The sequence below is a fragment of the Myotis lucifugus genome, unplaced genomic scaffold (assembly GCF_000147115.1).
Source record: "Myotis lucifugus unplaced genomic scaffold, Myoluc2.0 scaffold_1880, whole genome shotgun sequence".
Taxonomy (NCBI): domain Eukaryota; kingdom Metazoa; phylum Chordata; class Mammalia; order Chiroptera; family Vespertilionidae; genus Myotis; species Myotis lucifugus.
In genome coordinates, this window is record NW_005872928.1 from 26,711 (window position 1) to 39,903 (window position 13,193).

General features: G+C 61.6%; 1 protein-coding gene across 1 annotated transcript in view; it reads left to right on the forward strand.

The window, feature by feature from the left end:
- Nucleotides 1-13,038, forward strand: part of PGS1 (phosphatidylglycerophosphate synthase 1) — a gene marked incomplete at its 3' end in the record, with an annotated part of 13,851 nt that extends 813 nt beyond the window's left edge. The window contains 9 exon segments of the mRNA XM_006110140.3: nt 7,120-7,309; nt 9,057-9,134; nt 9,483-9,582; nt 10,296-10,485; nt 11,449-11,627; nt 12,505-12,806; nt 12,808-12,855; nt 12,857-13,009; nt 13,012-13,038. Of these exon segments, the coding sequence (XP_006110202.3) occupies nt 7,120-7,309; nt 9,057-9,134; nt 9,483-9,582; nt 10,296-10,485; nt 11,449-11,627; nt 12,505-12,806; nt 12,808-12,855; nt 12,857-13,009; nt 13,012-13,038 (1,267 nt within the window).
- Between the last annotated feature and the right edge of the window lie 155 nt (nt 13,039-13,193).

Consider the following 13,193-nt stretch of genomic DNA (forward strand, 5'->3'; position numbering starts at 1 on the left):
GGACCGTTTTTTTATTAGGCCCCGAGCCTTCCCCTTCATCCTTAGGGGGGGATGTCTGCGCCCTGCGCCCTTTGCGTTGTCTCAAGGTTTTCATCGGTGCCTACTGGGTGCCGCGCTGCGGTCCCGTCCCGGGTGCAGATTCTAGGGAAGGGGAGGGCCTGCTCCCTATGGGCCGGCGGCTGGAGGTTTTGAGCAGAAAGAGTCTGATTTAGGGGAACTTGTAGGTGCTGGCGCCAGGGCCTTGCCTGCTGGGACTCTCGGAAACCTACCGCCCCCCCCCCCGCCCCCCAAAGGCTTTTCGGGTTCACATGATTGCGGCCAAGGGCGTGGGCGTGGCCTCTCCACTTGCTGGAACCGGCTCTTCGCAGAGACCAGTCCGTTCCTGGGACAGCGAGGTCAGGTGACTCCCACAGCCCGGCCTCCAGCTACCGAGAAATCTGTTTTAAAGTTTCAAGAAATGTTCTCTCCTCCAAGCTGTTGAGGCGATGTTGTCATCTCCCTGGATGTGTGTAAACTATACGAAAACCACTTGATTAATCATTGTTTAACATTGGGATGGATTGCTAAAGGATGTTGGGCAATCTGCACGAATTCTTCTCAAAAACACAGTCTTCTTGGGGTGTCCTTTTTGGGGGGGGGGTGTCGGGGGCCATGCGTCAGTGGGGATTGTCTGAAATGGCAAAGCCCTTTTTGTAAATAGTGTCAGGAGGTGCAGTGGCCCCATGGCTCTTGGTGATTAAACCAAGAGAGAGAGAGGCGTTGTTTTTCTGGGTCAACAGTGACACCAGAAGCTCGGTGAAATCACACACAGAAACACACCTGCCAGACACTGGGTGTTGTCATCCTTGGAAAGAACGCCTGTGCTGTCACCAGTGTCGCTACCACCCTCTAGGTTTCTTGCCCTTTTCACTTTGCAGGGGTTTTTTTTTGTTTTTTTTTTTTTTTTCCGATTCTTTGTGGCCTTGGTGTTTGGGGTTTGCATGGCCGCACACCCGTGACTACTGGCTTTCGTTTCTTTTTCTTTGTTCAGTTGCACCTCCCAATTCCTCATTCCCCGAATGGTGTGGTTTCTTTTAACTCTGATCATTGATTCATTGATAATAGTTCTGTGTAGTCATGGGCCGAAATCGTTTTAGACTTGAGCTTGCCCGTCTGACCCAGCGGTCGGAGTGCCTGCCGGGTCCTGGCGGCTAGCGAGACGGTGGACAGGGGTTCCATCCGTTCCTCCCCGGCAGTGGTTTCCTTTCGGTTACAGACACAGCCCTGGTGACAGAACTCTGCCTGAGGCTTCTGATAATTAGTGACCCAGAAGCACTGCTGTTCTCTCTGACTCACGCTGGGTTCATTCATCCAGCGGGCATGTGGGGAGCACTGCTCTGCTGGGCCAGGAAACTGAGAAACCGAGATAAGACATAAGATGCTCAGATCCATGAGCAACGACAATAGCAAAGTTAAGGTAGAAAAAGTCAGGTCCATCAGAGGGACACCGGGAAGTCACAGAAGGCTTCCTGGTGGTGGTGCCCTCAGAGCCATGTGCTGGGGGAAGAGGAGTAGGCTAGTGAAGGATAGCGAGTGATCGTAGCAGCAGGGGATGGCAGTTCGGAGGTCCCACGGGCTCTCAGACCATTTCCAGGAGCTGACGGCAGTTATCGGAAAGGGGTGGTGGGCGCTGGGAGTCAGTCCGTCCTCTCGGCCAAGATCCCGGGAAGCAAGCTCTGAGATTCTGTGTAGTGTCTTGTGCTAGCGGTCCAGGCCTAAGGGGTGGGTTCATATGACGTCAGGACAGTGGGAATAGAAGAGAGGCTCTGGGGGGGGGGGGGGGCTGTGTAAAGGGGAGAGTGCTGAGGAGGTGGGTCCTGTTTTCTGACTTGGGTGACTGCGATGTGGCACGGTTCCCCACAACAGGGAGAAAGGAAGGACCAGGTTTGGGGGAGGATGAGAGGGTAAGTTTGGGGCTTGTTAACCAGTATCCAGGCGCGTCCACGTGGAGGGGTCCCGTGGGCAGTTGCCTGGCAGGTCTGGAGCTCAGGAGGGGGAGACCAAACCCTCAGATAGCTTTTTGGGAGTCATCACACTACACAGAGTTGACTTGTTATCTGGAGCGAGACCTAGTGGGAAGGGTCAGGAGGGCGTCAGTTCATCGCCGTGAGCTCACCTGCCGTGCCAGGAGAGGTTTTTCCTGTGGCTCCTTTAAAAACACACACACTGCTTTCAGTTTGAGCTACATGTGCAGAAAAGGCTTTGTTTTCGAAACTCAAGTCCTATGTTCTCTGTTCCAGGTGTGTGTGTGTGTTGGGGGGCCGAGGGGGCTCACTTCTCTGAGTGAGAAGAGGGAGACGTAACCAGTAGCCTCCTCTTTCAGTTAGAGTTTCTTACGTGGTGACGTCAGATCAGCAAACTCTTGGTCAACCTGGTAGCAGTTTCTGCCCTGAGGGACCATCAGATTTCCAGAAATGACTGTTTCTTTGCACTTTGATGCCGGGACCCAGCCCTCCTTACTCATGAGGGCTAAGTGGGGTCCCTCCTGGTCTATTTATAGCAGTAGGATGAGTGGGAGGGGGAGGTTTCCAATTAAAGCATGAGTTCCCCCAAGTCATTCAACTTTGACCTTGCATGGGATTAAAGTAAGGTTTGCAACAGACTGACTTCCACGTTGTAGCTAAGTTAACGGTCCGAGGCGTGTCCCGTCCCGTCCCGTCTCCCCCCCCCCCCCCAGCACGGTGCTGCTGGAGGACTAGGCAGGTCGGTCTGCGTCTGGATGGACAGAACCAGCCGGGGTTGGAGTGCGCTGATAGATAATCCCTTTGTAAACACGGGCTCTGATGGACGCCAGCAAGTCGCTGTCCAGGCTGCTGGGGAGTCAGGCTGGCCGAAGCCTCTGGTTCCTAGAGCTCAGGGTCGGCTCTTGTCCACACTTCATAGGCCTCGTGCGTGAGGCCAGCCCTGTGACGTGGGTTGTAGTCTAGCTTCTGGCCCCGTGATGCAATCGACTTGGTTTCTGGCAAGTCAGGAGGAGGGCCATCTGGCCGGTGCATGGCCAGATGCCGGCTTCCTGTGGGGGCTCCGCGGGCCTGGGTCTGGCGTCACCTGCGGGAATCAGGGATCCATCACTTCCGGGCAGGTCGGGTCTTGCGTTAGTCAGTCAGGGCTGCCCGGCCCGGGCGCAGGAAGTCCGGTACCTGCAGGTAGTTTCTCGAGTCTTTCTCAGGAAGTGTTATGACTGTTGCTCTTTTCTCATTACTTCACTTTTTTTTTTTTTTTACATTTCACTGTATGGCTGGGGGGAGGGGGGAGCTTTTCTTAAAATCGAAGTTTCTGAAAACATGGCAATCCAGAGAGCTCAGTTTCTTTTAAAAACTTCCTTCTTTTCTGGTTCATTTGCACGGATGTGGGGGGGGACCCAAGCCACAGAGCTTGTCCCACAAGTCTTGGCGTTCCCACAGTTCTCGGAGCTTCAGACCACGGCTCGGAGCCCGCAGTGGGGACACTTAGCCAGTGCGGGTGCGCGGACTCCTGGCCGTCCTGAGGTCGGTGTCCGAGCCCAGCCTCGGACCTCGCCGTGTGCTGGTCCCGAGCCCCCGTGCCCTGCTTTGGAGGAACCTGGGCGGTTGCTCACTGCGCCTGCTGTCTGCGCCGAGTGGGAGGGAGCTCCCAGGGACTCAGGCTGTTGTCACACAGCCCGAAAGGGAAATGCAAGGTGTGCCTGTGTTCCCAGGGCCAGTCAGCGTCAGTTTGGTGAACTGGAAGACTCCTGTCTTGTCAGGAAAGTGAGGGGAACTGCCTTCCGTTCCCTGAGGCTGCCTTGCAGGCGTGTCCACAGCATCGCAGCTGCTTCCGGCTGGCTCGTGTCCCATGCCGTGCACGGGGGTGGGGTGGGGGGTGGGGGGGCTGCATTGTCCTGTGTGGCCAGGTGGGCTTCCGCTGCCCTTGCTCAGTGGCGGAAAGCCTTACACCATGTGGCCGAGCCTTCCCCGAGAGCCAGGCGCCCTGGGGGTGCCGGAGCCTGCCCTTTGGAGAGGGTGCCAGTCCCTTTGCACCTTGGCGAGTGGGGGCTGGGGGTTGGTTTGCACTGTCTGTTTGTTTGGAGTCTGAATGCCGAGTGCCCCTGCTCTTGCCCAGGCCCCATTCTCTAAACGGCCCTGATGCGCCCGGGCGCGGAGTGGGCACTTCTCCTGTAACCAGGAAGGGAGCGAGGTGCTGAGAAAGGGAAACTCAGGGGAGCCCAGGCCTAGTTGCGGGAATCGTGTGTGTGTGTGTGTGTGTGTGTGTGTGTGTGTGTGTGTACACATCCGGCCGTTCCCTACACGTGAGTGTGGCGGGGCTGTGCGGCCAGCTCCCTGCCCCTTTGGGTCCCTGGGGTGAGGTTTCTGGCCTGGGATACGAGGCTCCTGGGGAAAGCTCCCTGGGTGAGGGGAAGGCAGCGCAGGTGCTCGGCCCCTGGGGCACAGGGAGACTGCAGGAGGCTGCTGTGCACGGGGGAGACCTCTTCTGAGAAAATTCCCCGGGGCTCCCTGGTGGAGAGCGGGAACTAACTGCCAAGGGGTTCTGGTTGAGCTGGAAGGAGACGGATGGGTCGCTGAGCGGGCTCTGGGGGAGCCAGCAGTGGGCACTCAGATGGGGGGCTGCTTGTGCCCCCATCTCCCGAGGCAGCGGGGCGTGGCCGTCCCAGCCTGCGCTGCCCCTGCGGTGCTTCAGAGGACACTGAGCCCCTCCCCGGCACCTTCCTCGCTGGCGCTGGCGATGAATTGCCACTAGGCTGGGCCTCCTCCGCAGCAAACCCCGGAAAGCCAGTTGGCCTTTGCTGCTGCTCCTCAGACAAAAACAAGCCCGTCGGTGCACAGATTCCACAGGAAGCCACGGGGAAGGTCTCGGCAGATCCTGGGCTGAGGCCCCGGCGGGCGGTTCCCAGCGAGAGCTGCCCTGCAGGGACCCGCCATGGTGGTGGCCGTCGCCGAGCCTGCCAGAGCCTCTCCCAGCAGGACACCGGTGGCCGTGGGCTGACACCCACGTGGAGCCCTGGGCTTTCCTGGCGACGGTGGCTTCGGCCAGCTCTGCTCACACCTCCCGTCCGTGCCAGGTTTGAAAGCTGTTGGCCGGCAGGTGCCAGGGTGTGGACAGCCCAGAGCTCGGGCGTCCCTCGAAGCACACAGACTGTGTGTTTTGACACAGACTGTGTGTTTTGATCTTATTTAATTTATTTTAGCATTTTTCCTTGTGGTGTTCTCCCATCATTCCAGGTGTGTGAGAGGCAGGGGCTGTGCCGGCTCTGCCCCGTGCCCTCCACGTTCACGTCGGTGCTCACGTGGTGACTTGGCTGGAGGCCCAGGTTGGCGCTCTCCCTCTCCCGGGGCCTGTGCCAAGGAGGTGGTTCCTCACCTTCCTTTCTGGGAGCCGGTGAGCCTCCTGGCCGCAGGCAGGATGCGTGGGGCCCGGATGCATGGCCTGGGCGCAGGTGACTGGTCTTTCTGTTTTGTTTTGTTTTTGTTTCTCCTCACCTAAGAGTATTTTTCCTTTGATATTTAGAGAGCGTGGAAGGGATGGGGAGAGAGAGAGAGAGAGAGAGAGAGAGGGAGAGAGAGAGAGAGCCAGAGATTGAGCCTGCAATCGAGGTACCTGCCCTTCACTGGTATCGAACCCAGGACCCTCAGTCCGAGGGCTGACCCTCTATCCACTGAGCCAAACCAGCCAGGGCCGGGGTCTTTTTTTATGGTTTATGGTCCGAGCCTGACAAGTGCCGTGAGACGGGGAGGGAGGTTGACCCTGGTCAGATAGACTGTTTAAAGTGAACCTTAGACTTCAGGCCGCTGGGCTTCAGATGGGTGGCTCTCCCTCCCCTCTGGTTCCCGTTGGACAGAGGAGCGCTGCTCCCCCAGAAGGTGGCCTGAGCCCCGCAGGAGGTCGGCCCGCAGTTTGGGGAACTGAGGTCGCAGTCCCTTGTTAGCTTCTCGGTGCAAGCTGCTGGGAGCCTGGGAGCTAGAGAAACCCAGCAGGCTGATGCCCGCCTGTGCGCACGTGTGGGGTCACCACCCCTGAGGCTGGCGGGGAGGGACAGCCGCCCCCCACCGCTGCCCCCAGGCCTCCCGCATCCAGGCTGCCGGTGTCTTCCCGGCTCACTAAGGTTTTCTTGGCGCTGAGGAGGCTGGGGCAGACCGGGGCTTTCTGGGAAGCACAGCTGTGGGCCACCTGGCGCTGTGGGGCCGTGGACCAGCCCTGGGAAGATCGGCGGGGTCATGAGACAAGCCGTGAGGTCACCTTCCTGGAATCCGTGGTCCTTCGGCCCTTGGGGTGTGTGAGCGTCCTTCCCCCAGTCCCTCTGGGGGCGGGGCTCCAAGGTCACACGCTGCGGAGGATTTTCCTGCTTTTCCTGCCGTTGTTTTCGGGAATTCCTTTTCGGGAATTCCGGCCGGGTTTGTGCACGTGCCCTCCCTGCCCACAGGTGTTCCAGGCCCGGGGCAGCGCAGGTGGGCTCCCCGGGCAGGGCCAGCGTCCTGCAGTCGCCGCCTCGGCGGACTGTGGGTCAGGGGACAGCTCCCTGTGGTCGGCCCAGGGCAGCCCCGAGGCGGCGCGGCCCCCGAAGGAGACAGTGCAGCAGGGAGGGCAGTGCTGTCACCCGGCGCCTCTTGTGATGACCTCCCCTGTCCTCTTCCTGCTCCAGCTTTCCGCTCCCTGCCTGGGTGTTGGAGAGAAGACTTTTCTACCCTGTGGATATTTTATTCCACTCGCTGTTAGATGTAGGAGAGACTTTGCTTTGCTGGCCCTTCCCTAAGTGAAAGCCCGCTGTCTCCTGGGCCCTGCCGCGGGCGGGCTGGGTGCAGCGGTGCCCTGGCGCTCGGAGGCCGCGGTGGTGGCCAGCAGTGGCTGCCGGGAGCTGCTGGGAGCACTAAGTCTGGAGGCGCGTGGGATCCGCGTGAAGGTGGGGTTGTCCACAGGCGTCGGCACTGCTCACGCTGCTCAGCCCGGAGGGGCCGAAGGGAAACCCTGTGTGGGGAGTGTGAGGGCCACTGAAAATGGCCTGGAAAATCCAAAATGGGCAATAAAATAAAATAAAGACCCCAGGAGCGGGGAGAGACGTTTGAGGATGCGTCTGCGAAGCTTGACCCTCTGTGTGTCTCTAACCAGGTCACCATGGCTGCTGTTGGCTCCTCTGCTGTCCCCCACTGTCCCCCAGGTCACCTCCCCGCCCTGCGGCCTGTGCCCGGAGGGCGGGCACCGGTTCCAGTGGATCCGGAACCTGGTCCCCGAGTTCGGCGTCTGCAGCTCCCACGTCAGGGTGCTCTCCGCCCCCACCGAGTTTTTTGAGCTCATGAAGGTGAGTTGCATCGAAGGCGGAGCCGTGGGCGAGGCGGAGCGCGGTGGACACGTGGGTAGGGGCTTCTGGTGTGAGGCTGGGCGCGTCCTGGGTGGGGGCACCTTCTGTTCTGGAAGCTTTTATTGGCTGCTCAGCTCACTCCTGTGGGCTCTGCCTGCTCCAGCTTCACAGATGGGTGAGTCAGCCGTGGTCAGAGCTCCCCTGTGTGGCTAAGGTGGAGCAGCCCAGGCGGGGCGGTGAGGGCAGGTCCTGGCTCCGGGCCTGTGGGCAGCCTGCTCCTCTGTCCTGTGCCGAGGTGGTGGCCCACCAGAGGGGAGGCCTGAGGGCATGTGCCCTGCACGGGCCCTGCTAGCAACGGCCGGGAAGGAACGAGCCTGATTCTAGCCGGGCACTGGGGCCTCTGCCCTGGAGACACCTCCCACAGTGGGCATCGTGTGGGCATCGTGTGCGGGGTGCAGACCCAGTGGCAGAGGCGTGGCAGCGGCCTGGGACCTCGGGCTCTGGTTGTGGCCCCTGCAGCCCTGGTCCTTTTCCGACGGTACAGTCTGTGCCTGAGGAGCTGCTGAACTTTGCCCTTGGGGGTCCCTCAGGAGTTCATGCGCCTCTAGTTCTCTGTGGTTGGACTGCTCATTGGCGTGAAGTAGTTCAACGCTAATGACTTTTTATTGCCATGAACTCCTGAGTTCATACTAACAGTGACGTGAGAACCCAGGTGTGAGGAGTTCACACAGGCCGGCAAGTGAATGCTGCGCGCTCTCTTCTTTAGCTCTGAGCTTCCTTCCTGGCCGGCTCCTTCCAGAACGAATTCTGTGTGTGTGTGTGTGTGTGTGCGCGCGCGCGTGTCCCCCATCCCCCCCAGCCCCTCGCCTGTCCCACACGCTCACGTTGGTGTCAGTGCTGCTGAGGCTGTTTGCTCTGTGCTCCGCGTGGCTCTCTGCGTGGCTGGAAGAAACAGGCTCTTCTTAGTGTCCTCACGGCCTCCAGTGGCTGGCTGAGTCCCCATGTGGTGACCCCGGCCGGGAGGCGGCTGCACTGCGCACCTGCTCGGCGGGCGGGGCTGCAGAGACCAGGAGGAGCCTGGGGCCCCGCAGCCCGGAAAGGAGCCAGGCCTTCTCCCGCCTCTGAGCGGCCCCGGGCCGACGCCGCACTTCCTGCACCAAGCGGGCTGGGCCGCCTGGACAGAGCGCGCAGCCAGTCCCGCCGGCCCCCGTGCTGTGGAGCAGGGGGCTGCGCAGGGCCAGGGAGAGGACGTGGCTGTGGGGTTGATGCGCTGTGTCGTCTTGGAATGTGGGGACGTTCTGTTTATGTGTCTCCATACCTGTCAGTCTGCATTTTAAGGGTAATACGTGCTCCTCGTAAAACTCCAGCCGCGCAGGTTTGCGCCTGCACCCTCCCCCAGCTCTGCTCCTCCTGTGTGTTCCGCACGCCCTGTGCACGCTCACACACACATGCAGGTGTGTGCGGGCGGGTACGGGTGGAGCGCGGCTTGCACTGTGCTCAGTGATGGGCGTCTCAGCCGTGCGTGAGGCCGTCGCAGGCGTGTGCACGCCCTCCCGTGTCTAGTGCAGGTGCATCACCCGGACTCACGTGGACTCACGCGGACTATTTCTAGGGAGGATTGTGGGTCCATCCGCGTTGGGGTCAGGATAGTTCAGTGTGGGTGTTATTTGCCTCCACGGTCGAGGACTGTATTTTCTCAGCGACGTGGAAATGATGCTGTGAGCGCTGAGACGTCCTTTGCTTTCAGGGGCAGATCCAAGCAGCCAAGAGGCGGGTCGTGATGGCGTCTCTCTACCTGGGGACAGGCCCTTTGGAACAGGAACTGGTAGGTTTGGGGGGAGCAGTCAGGTGGGAGCAGGGTGTGGCCTCCAGACCTCACGCTGCCAGCTCTCGCTCTCGTGGGCATGTCGGGAGGACGGGGGAGGGCGTGGGGAGGCCTAGTCCTGGCCTCTGACCTTGCTGGTCAGTGTCCCCCTCGCCCTGCACAGGGTCCCGCTGCTCTGTGTGCCAGGCTGCTCCCGAGGCGGCCTCATGTGGAGGAGCTCCGTGGTGCCAGCTTTGAGCGCGGACGGGGTGTGCCCAGGACGGGGTGTGCCCAGGACGGGGGCATGGCTGGCACGTGGGTCCTTCCTAACACACAGTCTCCCCCTGGGTCTGCCCTCTGTGCTTGTAGGTGGACTGTCTGGAGAGCACGCTGGAAAAGTCACTCCAAGCGAAGTGTCCTTCCGACCTCAAGGTGTCCATTCTCCTGGACTTCATGCGGGGTTCCAGAGGTGGGTGCGGCCTCTGTCCCCCCCTCCGCGCAGGGCGGGGCTGTGAGGACGGCCTGACTGCCCGAGTCGGGATTCCCTCTGTGGCTGGGACTGCAGCCCCAGAAAAACAACTGAGGCAGAAAGAGTTGTGTGACCCCCAGGGCCCACTGCTTCGGGCAGGCTGCGTCGGCGTTCGGGTGTGTCGCCAGCACCCACCTGCTGGCCCGTGTCCCGTGGCTTCCTTCTCCCTGTGGTGGCCTCTGACGGCCAGGCCCTTCTTGGCACGGCATCTTGTCCGTTGGAAGAGTCGGCACCCTGGTGGCCAGACCAGAGCTCCCAGTGGCTGCCCTAGGGCTCCAAGTGTGCGGTCCTGCCCCGCCCAGGCCTGGGGCCCTCCGCTGGGGGGCTGGGGTGCGGGCTCGGGTGGGCACGGTCATCGCGCAGAGTAGAAACGCCAAGAGGGAGGGTGGGTGGCACCCCCAGGAAAGCTGAGGTGGGTGACCAGGAGGAGGCCAATGGGTGCTGATGGGGGAGACAGAAGGTCTCCTCACCGACCACATCAGCCCCACCCTGAGCAGCGGGCGACCAGAACAGAGGTGCCCGAGCTCCTCTGCCCAGAAACAGCACCAGCTGAGCGGGCAGCACAGGCACATGGGCCGGCGGCAGGCGCTGCGGGGCTGGCTGCCTTGCCCGGGGTGAACCCTGTCCTCCCTCCCCGCTCGCCCTGTGCTCAGGCAGGAAGAACTCCCGCACGATGCTGCTCCCGCTCCTGCAGCGGTTTCCGGAGCAGGTCCGCGTCTCCCTCTTCCACACCCCGAACCTCCGCGGGCTGCTCCGGCTCCTGATGCCCGAGCGCTTCAACGAGACCATCGGCCTGCAGCACATCAAGGTGTACCTCTTCGACGACAACGTCATCCTGAGCGGGTGCGTGGCTTCCCTCCGCCAGTCTCCCAGCAACAGTCTCCCTCCCGGGGCCCCGGCCCCGCTGGCACGTCCAGTCCACTCGCCTCTCTCCCGTCTGCCTCAGCACCGTGTCCGCCCTGGAAGCTGGACGCCCACAGAGGTTACCCGGTAGCCGGGTTGCCAGGATAGGGAAGCAGCTAGACGCCCACTGGCAGCTGAGTGGATGGAGAGGTGGTGTAGACGCACAGTGGGATGTTGTTCAGCAAGAAAAAGGACGCAGCCTTGCCGTTTGTGAGCACGTGGGCGGGCCCAGAGGGTATTCTGCGAGGTGAGGCAAGTCAGACACAGAGAGACATGCTCTCACTTATACGTGGGATCTAAGAAACAACAAAGTCACACTGAAAACAAAACAAGGACCCACAGACAGAGAACAAGCAGATGGTTGCCAAAGGCGAGGGCGTGGGAGGCTGGGCACAAAAGAAAAATGAATCAGTAAATAAGAGTCTATCACACTGTCTTCATTCTAAAAATACAAGGCAGGCCCTGTTTATTGAGCACCTACTGTGTGTCAGCCACTACGCGAGGCCCTGTGTGTCTCTCCTTTAAATTCTCACAGGGACCTGGGCCGTGGGTTCCTCACTTTACACATGAGAAACCAGAGATCAGAGAGGACGGGTGATGTCAGGCAGAGCCGGGAGGGGACCCAGGACCTGAGTCTAAAGCATGGGCACCGTCACTGCACCGGAAACCCGCCCGGCGGTGGGCATTTCCTCTCCCAGGTGACGTCAGCTCTGAGGAGGGCTGTGCCGGCCACTCTGGCCTGTCTCTTGGGCGTGGTCATGCTCAGTAGCCAACTGCTCACTGGCCGCTGCTGCCGCTGGGTCCTGATCCGGTCGTCACCCTGCTCCTGCTGGGGGTCTGAGACCCGTCACCGGACCCGCTGCTGCGCCTTGGCCTGGTCCTCACCTGCTTTTCCTCCCGCAGCGCCAACCTGAGTGACTCCTACTTCACCAACCGCCAGGACCGCTACGTGTTCTTGCAGGACTGTCCCGACGTCGCGGACTTCTTCACGGAGCTGGTGGACGCCGTGGGCGACGTGTCCCTGCAGCTGCAGGGCGACGACACCGTGCAGGTGGTGGAGGGCATGGTGCATCCTTACAAAGGTGGGCGCGGCTGTGCTGTCCCCCTGAGCCGGGGCGGGGGATGTGAGGGCCGAGGAGAGCAGCTTCTGTGGCCTTGCCTAGGGCCTGGGAGCCCGGGTGGCAGGGCCTGGATCTGCTTTTGTCACTGGAGCCAGACAGAGGGACCCACTGGCCATCAGCCATGCCCTGTGGGCGAGGGAGTGGCTGGGACAGGGGTGTGGGGATGGGCGCTCGGGCCTGGCCTGGCCTGGCCAGCGAGCCGGAGCCTGCCCTGTGCTGCCAGGAGGCCGAGTGCTGGAGCTCACCCTCCTCGGCTGCTCCCTCCCTCCTTCCCTCGCCAGAGGCTCTGCGCTCGGCCCACTGCGGTCTGTGCTGCCGGCCTGGCAGCTGGCTCTCTCTCGGGGCCTTTGCGTTCCTGGGGTTCCGTGGCCCTGACTTCCTGGGGGCCTCTAAGGTCTGCTGCTGCATTTGCGAGTGTCAGTGCACAGGGCAGGGGAAACCCAGACCCACCAGACCTGGCGGGGTGCTCCTTGGGTCCCCCCATGGAAGTGTCTGAGTGGTTGTGCGGTGGAGGCCTGTCCATCCCCATGGTGGGCTCTCTGCCGCCCTGCCTGCTGCCAGCCGGGACGCTCCATTGTGACCATTAGCTTTTTCATCTTGTCCATACAAAACGCATGGGAATCCTCTTCCCTCGTGATGGAAATTAGTACCTGCATGTTCGCCTGTTTTGCTTTTGGTTCCCAGAACCTAAACTATTCACTCTCTGGCCCCGCGGAAAACATGGCCGACCCTGGTCTAACCAAACAGGTCCCGCAGTCAGGGAGGGCGAGAATGAGATGCCGGGGGAGGGCTGACCTGGCGAGAGCCGCCCTTTAACCCCCTTCCCCGTGTCCCTCAGGTGACCGGGCTGCGTACTGCGAGGCCGCCAACGCACGGGTCATGGGTGTCATCAACGCGGCCCGGACCCGCCAGCAGATGCTGCACGCACAGACCTTCCACAGCGACTCCCTCGGGCCCCGGGAGGACGCCGCGGCCGCTGGCGACCGCAGGCCAGCGCCAGACACGTGGATCTACCCGCTGGTCCAGATGAAGCCCTTTGAGATCCGGATCGACGAGGCGGTCACCGCGGCCCTGCTGACGGAGGCCGAGTGCGGGGCCAGGGTCTACCTCACCACCGGCTACTTCAACCTGACTCAGGCCTTACATGGACCTGGTCCTGGGCACGCGGGCCGAGTACCAGATCCTGCTGGTCCTCTCCGGAGATGAACGGCTTCTTCGGGGCCAAGGGGGTGGCGGGCGCCATCCCGGTCGCCTACGTGCACATCGAGCGGCAGTTCTACCAGGAGGTGTGCAGTCTGGGGCAGCAGGAGCGGGGGCAGCTGCAGGAGTACTGGCGGGCGGGACTGGGACCTTCCACGCCCAAAAGAAACAGGCCCAGCCCCGCGGCCCTCGTTTGCCCCTCTGCCTTGCATTGACGTTCATGCAGCCCTCCTCCTGGTGCTCCCAGGGAATTCGGGAGCGCCCAGCCATGGAGGGGCCGTGCAGCCCTCCCTCGCGGGGGGGGGGCAGGGCAGGAAGAAGCACCCC